The sequence below is a fragment of the Micrasema longulum genome, unplaced genomic scaffold (genome assembly GCF_059751315.1).
Source record: "Micrasema longulum isolate JH-2025_06_02 unplaced genomic scaffold, ASM5975131v1 h1tg000097l, whole genome shotgun sequence".
NCBI lineage: Eukaryota > Metazoa > Arthropoda > Insecta > Trichoptera > Brachycentridae > Micrasema > Micrasema longulum.
In genome coordinates, this window is record NW_028277303.1 from 2,811,451 (window position 1) to 2,822,550 (window position 11,100).

Below are 11,100 nucleotides of genomic sequence, written 5' to 3' on the forward strand. Positions count from 1 at the left end.
TCATCTCAGCTCAAGCCCTAACAGGGTTTACACCGTTAGACCTTAAAATTTAAGAAAGGAAGGACATTTATAATGTCAAGAAATTTGGTAAGCTGTATTCCATTCCAGGTGATTGCAAGAATTAAGGAACTGCTAACTATTTCGATTTACCTCGCCCGTGCGAAAGAATTCCCGAAAGTATTCTTTAACTTGACAAAGATATACATTTTTATGCTCCTAATGAAATAATAAACTTTACGGATGGTAGCCTGCTCAACGGCAAAGTGGGAGCGGCATTCGTTCCTTTTGAGATTTATAAAGAATTACCAGGCAGATCATTTAAATTAGACAAAATTTTCTCAGTTTTTCAGGCTGAACTACTATCAATACGAGAAGTTCTCGAATGGTTATTAAAAAAAACACCAGAGAGGTGGATTATTGCAAAAATATTACCAGATTGTCGTTCGGGCGTTCAAGCTATAACTGATACTCGGTCGGTAAATCCATCAATTGTAGATATTCAGAGTAAAATTAAGCATCTAAAAATCAAAGGGATGATTATTTAAATATGCTGAATAAGAGGACATGCTGGTATTGTAGAAAATAAGAGAGCGGATGAACGAGCAAGAGCCGCGCCGCAACTTGTAAAATAACGGCACCTTTCTTCTCAGAATTTCCCCTTAGCTTTGCTAAACGCTGTATAAATCAAAATACGTAGTAGCGTTGGAGGATCATTACCGCGCTTCTTCTACAGGTAAAATCACTAAAATGTTTTTCCCAACGCTGGCTGATGCAGCAAACTTCCGTCGTCATCACCATAAGCACTTTCGAAACTACTCAAATTTTTACCGGACACAGAGCTATGAGAAGTTACCTATATAGGTTTAAATGAAGGTTTAAATGAAGAAATACGGTCCATGCGACGATATTTCTTCACAGAGTATCGAACATCTGTTATTTCAGTGCCCATTTTTAAGTGTACAACGCCATAATCTTGAAGCAGAATGCAGGAAAGGTGGAATATCCTTAACAGATATCCATACTGTAGTTAAAAGTAGTTATCACGCGCCATTGTTCTTGAACTTTGCAACATTGTGATTGGACTCATAAAGGCAATAAAGTAAACGAATATCCCATTTCCAAGACAAACAAAAACGATTTTTTCCGAGTACCTTAGCTTTGTACATGACACGTAAGGCTACTAAATACAGGGGTCCATATATATATATATACATATATTTATAAAATATATTTAAAAAATAGGTACATAAAAAAGTACTTAAGTAGTAGAACGAAAATTATAATTTTTAAAAATAAAAATTTATCAAAATAGTGGGGTAACACATTTTTACACAACACCTTAAAAACTATTACTTCTGTAATAACAATAACGCAAAAAAATAGTTTTAAAATTATCAATAGTATATATTTGATTATAATGAAAAATTATGAGGAAAAAAAAAAAAAAAAGTGAAATAAAAGCTTCGTGCTTTAAACCAGTAGTTAAAAATACCTTGGGATTTACTTCCAATCTTCTTCTCTGGTCTCAATCCTGAGATTAGCTGGCAGCAATTACATTCATTCTTCTCCTCCATTCCTCCCTGTCTTGTGCGGCTCTTTTAAAGTCAACACATGATGAGCAGCGCACGTCCTCTAATAGGTCCTCCAGGTACTCTCGTCGTGGGCGTCCCCTAGAATTTGTCCCCTCGGTCATCCCCTCCATTATGACATGCAGGAGGCCTTCTTGACGTATTACATGGCCGATCCATCTAGCTCGCCTTTCGGACAAGGTCCTAAGCAGGTCCAATATGAATCCCTAAATTACAAAAAGTTGCTGTTTGTAATGAACATGGCTTCTAGACAATTTTGTCAAAGAAAGCGTCTTTGCGGGGTTAACATAGGCAAAAATTGTATAGCGTTTCGTTTGGAAAACAGTAGGATGGAGCCGAACTAAGCTAGTATAAAACCTCTCAGCTTTCAGAAGTGCCGCGATTATGAACGCTATCTTCATTTGTACATATAGAGACGGTACACTCAATTAACTTCTGTAATATTCCTATCTTCCCCGGTGTGTTCTATCGACTTGTCGTCTCGACGTCATATGATCGAATTCAACCAATGAATGATTCCGAAAATTTAGTCCGCGTTTCAAACTTCATTAAAATTTAAAATAGTTCTCATTTATATTTGAATAGGCTTCTATGATAAAATGTGCCCACATCCAAGCGATTATAAACCGATTACAAAGCGATTATAAACCAAAAAAGCAAAAAAGCTCGCTTGAACATGATTTTATATGACTTTTGACATATACCAAGACGGTATGCTTAACGATTGTCTGTATTTATCTAACCAACGATTACAATGGCGGCTCCTTTGACGCCTCGATACGTACAACCAGGAAGATAGTAAAGCGGATGGAAAAAAATGTAAAAACTAAATATTTTTTTATAGTGGCAATATTTTACGCCTAGATACTTTTATAGTATATGTTAATAGAGCAGAATCTAGTCACATTATCTGTGCATTTAGGTGTTTGTTTTCAAAACTTATAGTGGTATCAGAATTCAATTCGATTTCATAATTTACTTATTTTTCTCACATATTTTTAATACGCTTTTAATAAAAAAGTCCCAACCTCAGAACGATTAAAAAATTTAATAAATCGTAATTAAAGGAAAAAATTCTCGGTTGAATATTTTTTTGTCACTTGAGGAGTACTAGAACCGTCGGTACAAACAAAACTCGAATGTGGGGAGATCGGTAGTGTATCTTCGTAAACGCTCGAGATAATTTATCTTTAACTATACCGTCATAGTGGAGGTATGACATCCTTAGCTTCCCATCATAATCGTGGCCCTGAGTGGACAACGCGGGATGCGTTAAGGACTTTGACACTAATGAAATTGAAATAAAACATGATTATTTTTTTAATTAAATTTTGGCACATTGCAATTGAAGGGCTGATATCAAAAATAACACTTGTCAATTGTTTAAAGATTTTGAGATTGTAATGTCAAACGTTCATAAATATGTTCTCTATGGATTTGTTTATACTGTTTATTAAAAAACAACTCATGAAATGAACTACAAGGCTTTAAAGTTTTGAATCGGTAAAAAGAACACACGTCATGTGCTGTGAAGTTTATTCGCTTTTCTGAAAAATTTAACTCTCTTGATATAGGTATGCTGTTTTTGATTGCAGCTCTTCAATTATGATATTTTTCATTTTATTTATGACGCATTAGCAACCCCCTTTAAATACACAGACGTGTCCTACGTTTGCAGCCGTGGCTTTTTTTCTACAAAAAGGTTTTATGAAACATCACTTAAATAAATATGATTTTTTATTCAGATTCGTACGCCATCTCGCCATGCATGCCAAGGGCTCGGTTCGCAGTAATTCCAGAAGATACCGCATTAGGAGACGGAGCGGCTAACCAACGGGATGAGTCTTGGGATTTCGGAGACGAGCCAACGGTAAGCAATCTTGACTTTATACTAACCGCAAATCTTTAAATTTCACATTAGTGTACTTACTACATTTCATTTGATTTTTAATAAATATATAAATTATATTAAATCATAAATAATATTAATCAAAAATTATTTGTTTTTTTTGTATTCACATATATAATGTACCTACGTTTAGATAAACACGTAATAATATATTTTCAAGTCTTTTGAATGTTTGATTCCCGTCAGTTGCAAGAAAAGAATCCAAGATTTTTTTTTCAATTAGTCTGGGTGTTGTAGTGTATTTAAAAAAAAATATTTCCATATCCTCTCCTTCCCACCAGCTGACAAGCATTTAAAATTGAGTCATCCCTAACCCAATCCCAGCGGGAATAATCTTTAGACAGTCTGAAAAATCGTGCCTGTACTTGTGGATTTTTATAAGCTGGTGCGTGCGCTATACTTACACATACGCATTGTGTAGTATCCGTGAATAAGCCCATGGTATGACATCGCACGGCATACGCATTATAAAATTAAACGGATTAAGGTCACTACTCTACATTGCCTCTACTCAATATATCCTCCTGCCGATTCACCTTAAATCAATTTCTTACCAGTCTACGAATGGAAATCAAAAAACACTAAAAAATCATTTCCTCAAATTATTTCTCGATAACCCTTGACCTATGTAATTTAATGATAAATAATATATTATAATTTGACAATGTTTGATTATGTCCAAATGCTTGCAGACTGGCTGGATTTCCTCCCTAGGGAGCTGTTCCACACTTAAACCAGCCAATGACAGGTCATAAGCCCTGTAAAAGCCTAGACTTCCATATTCCCTTCTCGAAAACTTTTTCCCTCTCTGTTGAAATAAATTTAAATATGAACAGCTCCCTAGGGAGGAAATCCAGCCAGTCTGCAAGCATTTGGACATAATCAAACATTGTTGAATTACTACCTGGTAAAAGAAGAAGTATAAAAATTGGAAAATTGTTTCCAGGCGTTGCCTAGTAGGTGATTTGGTTCAGCCGGATGAATCTCACCCACGTGATAAAGGTTTCAGCTCTTTCACTTCACAAAAGTCAACAGATGGAAGAGTTGAGGAAATGTGGATGTTCAAACATGGGCAGAATGGTGAATGTTACACAGTGTGTAAAGTGGCCACTTAAATCAGCCAATGACAGGTCATAAGCCCTGTAAATGCCTAGACTTCCATATTCCCTTCTCGAAAACTTTTTCCCTCTCTGTTGAAATAAATTTAAATATTATAATTTGTTTTAAAAAGGTCTCCGAGATATGTCCATTTTTGTTTTAATTATTTTCAACCAAATGTATTTTTATTTTTATCTGATAATCTTTAATTGTATCAATCCCAGAATGAGTTTGCTAACTCATGGGAATACAATTGTGTTTTTGTACATTTTTGTATTTTGAAATAAAAAAAGTAATCTCTGTCTCTCTCGCGCTCAGACGCGGTTATGAGCGTGACATAAACAACTATTGCTTTATTAGTTGCTAATGATATGGTAATACAATATACACAGGATGTTTCTGCGTTCGTCTGAATTTCGCTGCGATTCTTAATAGTAAAAATATAATAATATGTACGAGTATTAAGTTGAGGATTAAAAACACTGGTTTATAAACATGTAGGTATTTTCATTTAATCGAATCATATCGATTATGTAGTGTTGGCTCTTTCACAAAACTTACACAAAAACATTTTTAATGTACAGAATACTGATTTAAAAAATCTTGATGTTATAAATTGTTATTTTAAATGTTTATAAAAATCTCTTTTGGACAAGAGCGAGAAAAAAATAGTTACTTGAGAAAATGTCATATATTTACGAGTATTTATTTTTAAACAAGCATGTTTTTTATTTAATATTTTGTTTTCATCACAATAATAATAAATAGAGTGTAATTAAAATGCACAGTACAAATTATATCGGAAAAAATATGTATTCACACTTATTGATAAACAATAAATCTTGTTATTTATAAACTTAAAACAATCTTTACAACTTCGCATTCTAGTTCCAGATTTTGACTATAAAAAAATGCATTTTTTCAAATTTATATTGCCCCTTGTTCTTGGAAGGACTATAATTAGTAAAAAGATCCACTACGGTGCAGAAAGCAATGGCAAACTACTGCACTATTTTGCCAAGAAAACCACCATGATCAGAAATATTTTAAAGTGTTCATGGTGATCACGATCCTCAGCATTGAGAGACTGACATGGAAGAAGAAGAAGAATAATTAGTAAAATGAAACATTTTAAAAAATGATTTGAAAAATTAAAAATAATGAAACAAAGTATTTTAGTAAATGAATATTACATTTACTTAACCCATTGTATTTTTTTATATATACACAACCTTCTAATCCAACATCGATTTTTTTAAAAAAAGGTAGCACATTTGGTTGAAATTTAATACGTTTTTATAAAATCAACATCCTGTAGATTTTAAATGCGTTAGTGTGAGTTGTCTGAACGCGCCAGCTTAAGTAAGTTAAACCACCAGCACGCGGCAACTGTCTTTAGACATTTTCGACTTTACAGGCTGATACTTTGATAAGTGCACGATAGAAGGCTAAAAAGTTTGTATCGAAATATTCCCTAAACATTTGTTGATGAGTGACATCTCTGAATATTTCCTAGGATTATATTTGTTTATATTATAAAAGATTTTAATCAGAGCGGGGGAAAAAATGACAACAGTTTCAAAATTCCCGCTCGGCAAATGACCTCGAGCCGTATCTCGAGTAGAAATGCAAGGCGGTAAAATTACCGCGGTATTTTACGGGAATTTTACCAAATTTTGGTATAATACGGTATTTTTCGGTAAGAAACGAATTTGACGTACTAATTTTTATTTTTCAAAGATATTACAAATACAAGTAGCTTTGTTTTAAGACACTTTACATGACTGCGAAAACCAGGTTTAGATCCATCAGGTGGTTGTCGAGATTTATTATAAGTATGGGACGTTCAAGGTCATTCGGTATGTACTTTTTTCACTTTTTTTAATAAAAAAGGTTATTATGTTTTGAAACTTAACAGGATCGGTGGACATAGGGTCCTTAGTAAAACCTTAAGTTTGTGACCTTGAACGACCACCGCTCATGCTACGATTTTGAAAAAATGGTGCTTAAAATCAGTATTTTGTGTATAATTACGGCCCTGAAGGTTTTATAGAAAAAAATATACAAAAGTTTGAGAAAATAAAATTTGCTTAAAAATCGATATAATTTTTTTTTCTTTGGACTAATATTTTCCACGATACTTACACGTTTGAACATCAAACACATTTTATAAAAATAGCGGAAAGCGGTATTTACTTTAACTTTTTACTAATTAATTGATAGTTGACCTACGAAAAGTCATCATCATCATCATTCCATGTCTGCTACCTAGTTGGAGCATATGGTGTTCACAAAGATCCTCCAGGCATCTCGGTCGGCTGCCAGCTCGTGTGCATCCTTACAAGTCAGGTTCGCATCTTGTAGTTGTAACATAAACTACCAACATAATAAGCAGTGGAGGTCTTAGACATCAAGAAATTGATGTCTTGTTAAGCAGGCTAACCTGAAGTAGCATTATGTAATATTAAATTATTTTTATAATATAAGGTACACTGTTCAAAGTATTTGTAATACCCACTAGGTACCTGTATATTTGTAAATTTCAATATTTTTATCAGAATGCTTGTAAAATTACGAAATTTTATCAAAAGGTGGAGTAAAATAATCGTAATTTTAAAATAGTTTTCGTAAATGACGGTAATTTTACCGTGGAACATGGATACTTTTTATTTGTTTTTTTTTTACTTAGTTTACCCGGATGCACACGTTTAGCTTCATTCTTATATATATGTTAGTTGAATTGTAAAAAACTGTTTACTGACATTCAGATGGCGTCATTTTTGTAAATCATGAACATTTTTTTTTAATCATTTTTATTTACAATTTTAAAAAACGGGAATTTAGTCATAACTTCTTTTTTAAAAATATTTTTACACCAAACTTTGATCACCTTCTAAGTATTATTCTTTGACCACAACGCATCTTTACAAACGACCCTTCCATTATTCATTTTTTTTAAATTCACTTATCGGGATGTTCTTCGGGCCTTCCAGCGATTTTAGTTTTACCTCCTCCACAGTGGCAAAACGCTTTCCTCTCATGTCCTTTTTGAGTCTGAGGAACAAAAATAAATCACAGGGGGCTAGATCCGGTAACTAGGGGGGGTGAACAATTGGTGTCATGCCGTTTTTGGTGGATTACCAATACTTTGAAATTGTATTTTATGTACAGAATTCAAAATATTGACCATATTTTATTTTCTTCTTTAGACTGTTAAAAATATTTATACAAAAAACATTTAAAATAAAAAAAAAGTCTTCATAATTTCACAAAAAGCTGGCAAATTTAATAAATAAAACTTTCTAAAATGTGGTCGGATATTCTTACATTTTTTTTCTCATTTACTTCATTTTCTTTTATATTTTCTATTTTGTTTTTATAATGTTTTTTCAATGTAGTATGTAGCGACAACCCTAGACGTGTGCAAAATTGTCAAAACACTAGCCAAGAAATGTAAGACAATTTTGCCCACTTAAATACCTATTGAGTTTGTTCAAATAGATATACAGAAATACGTTCTATAGCGTCTTTATTATGTATGCAATGAAATATATAAAACTTACTTGCCTCCTTTCAACACAAACTCCGCAACAACAAAAGTTTTAACAATATTTGTAGATATACGCAAACAGACCTTCAAGTTTAACTTCAAATTTCAAGTGATCAACTGAAGCTGGTGTTAAACTAAATATTTAGTTTTGCCAAGGAACTATCAAAATATACTTACCAAATGTAATTTTTATGATACCATTAACTTTTTTTACTTTAAAACTTGATTTTGTTAAGGATTTTGGCAGTGGGCAAAATTGTCATGGCTGGGCAAAATTGTCATGTTTGACGGTACGTCAAATTCATTTCATACAGAAAAAACCGTAAATTACGATATTTTACCGCGACTTTTGGTAAAATTACGTAATTTCAAATCCATAGTTATATTATAAGCAAATACGTTCAATATAATATAATCTTAGAAAGTAAATACTAATATTTACTGTGCTTAAGTGTCTCCGCGCAGTGTTCCATCAACACATTCATAAACACGAGTGAGTACCCATAGTATAATGCTAACGCTCTGTTCACAAATCGGTTAGAACATTTTTATTTGAATCATTATTGATGTAATTTCTCTGTGTAAACATAAAAACTTTTTTGATTTTGAAGTTCAAGAATTTGGGAAGTAAATTATACGCATAAATGCCTTCGTCTCGTATAACTTATAACTAGACGATTTCAAAATCTCATCCCTGATTTTGAGGGCTTAAAAACATGCCGCCGCGTGCGGGTGTCGGCAAACATAATATATGCTTTAGCGGTGAAAGAGTTAAAAATAATTTTATTAATCACAGGATTTTAAAAAGGGGGAATAATTAATGACCACTGCGCAAAATTATAACAAATATATGTTATTGATTTAACGTTTATGAGTAGGTAACTACCCGCTTAACATTTAATTTTGAGAGAACGATTTTGTTTTCTTTTCTCCTTTATTACCGGCCAAAAACAAATTAAATTAATTTAGAATAAACATAAGAACAACATGAATACAAAAATAACATAAAATAATAATTGAAATAATGAACACAATATATAACTAAACTTACAATACTCCAATCAAAATTAAAATAGGCTCTAACAGAAAAAAACCACCAAAAACATGATAGCGCCTATTTAACAGAAAAGGAAAACTGACAGTAACATATTATTTTTTTAAATAGTTTATTTATTCATATTTTTCTCTCACAAACTATTCTGAATAATAAGAATAATGTGACCTCACTGGGGTTACCCGTATCGAGGACACTTAACAATATAATTTTTTGAAATGTTTTTACATTTGAGAATAAACAAGAAGACTAACTTAATAAACAGAGATAATTAACAAAATATTCAGTTTTAAAAACCAGGTGCATCTTTATTATTTTTATTCCAAAACGCACAATGAAAACAACAAAAACCTAACATAAGCTATACACTTGTGAAGCGGTTGATTTAATATTGGTTTGGGCAAATGAGACAATCCATTTGACTTCTACCTAGCTCCACTATCCATTTTTTATAGCCTTTTTAAACATTTTCTGGTAACTAATTGTTTTAATAGATAGTGGAAGAAGGTTATAGATTTTAATTGAATGATACTTATAATCCCTTTTCCGAAAGTGGTATTAGTTTGTATTTGTTTAAGTTGTCTTTGTGTTAAAGATCTAGTAGTTATATTATTTGTATGTGATGTATTGTAGGGGTTATGTCTTTCATTTGAGTAAGAGTAGTTTTTGAATATGTAAGTGAGTATTGTTTTAGCGTATAATTGTTTTGGTGTCATAAGTTGTGATTTGTGGAATATTTCTTCAGAAGATGTCTGTATCAGGACTCTGAGTCTTATTTTAATTATGGATTTTAGTGCAACAAAAACACTATTAAAAACTGACTATAAACAATGACTATATATAATTTAATTTATATAAAGGAAGATAAAACTTAATAACTAGAAAAATTACAACAAAATTTTCAAAATAATGAAAAACGTAATCTTATATTTATGATAAATTTAAACAATTTTAAAAAATAAACACAGGGGAGCAATAATGAAGGTAAAACATTTTATAGGTATCGGTATTGGTTAGGAACGCGACTCGTAACAGTCGTAACACGTAACTCGTAGGTATACAATTTTGGAACAATCTGAATATAGTATAGATGTAACCACCTCGGTAAAAGCGCGCAACTGTTCCAAACTTCAAACTCAAACCACTCACTTTCTTAGAAGCAAATAAAATGAAAACGGTTTATCATAAAATAATGTAGATCTATTGCCTTGTCAAATGATGTGTCACGTGACTTCTAGGTAGGTACCGCTTTCCTAATGTTCATCTGGTTAGGAATAAAACGCGTTTTCTGATTTAATCAAGTGACAGTCACCGGGTCCTATCATTCATTACGGAAAAAGTCAAAACTTTTAATTTTATAGTTTCTGTACATAGTGAAAATTATTAATACTGAAGAAAAACGCCTTTCAAATGTTTGTAATGGAGTTCTAGTGACTTTCAACGAAATATATGTGCTTGTTTGTAGTTGTACGATCAGATTTGATTGAAAACATTAAAAATAGTGTTATAAGTAAATATTATAAAAAGTATTTTAGTACTGGTGAATATCCTTTTATCATTTCCATAAACAAACTTAAACGCACGTGATAAGGACAAAAAAAAAGAAATTGTAAACGAATTAAGATATATACTCTTGTCAGCAAAATAATTGTCTAAATGTCAAATTAAAAGTCAGGACATAGATTTCATAGGAATTCAAGTATTTTTAGGATATAATTTAGCACAATAATCAGTGTTCTATTTAATTAAACATGGCATTCGTTTCTAATACCAAAAAATTCTTTCAAATTAGTTTTTTTAATCTCTATCCTCAGAATAATAATATTCTAATACTTGGGTTTCTCACTATCAAAACATTTGTCTGGCATACTATCCAACTTTCATAAAGGTCTTTAAATTT

At 31.9% G+C, this 11,100-nt stretch overlaps 1 protein-coding gene across 6 annotated transcripts in view; it reads left to right on the plus strand.

Annotated features, from left to right (window-relative positions):
* SNF4Agamma (SNF4/AMP-activated protein kinase gamma subunit) overlaps positions 1–11,100 on the plus strand; it is a 246,485-nt gene that overhangs the window by 24,728 nt on the left and 210,657 nt on the right. For 2 of the 6 annotated variants that reach the window (XR_015824234.1, XR_015824239.1), the window contains exon 1: positions 7,266–10,612. Coding sequence is in view for 1 of the 6 variants with exons in the window: in XM_088236761.1 (XP_088092887.1) it covers positions 3,335–3,459 (125 nt within the window). In the remaining 5 variants the exon portion in view is untranslated. Of the gene's footprint in view, positions 1–3,334; positions 3,460–7,265; positions 10,741–11,100 lie in introns of those variants that run through there. The other 4 variants (XM_088236761.1, XR_015824235.1, XM_088236751.1 and 1 more) reach the window with 4 other exon arrangements.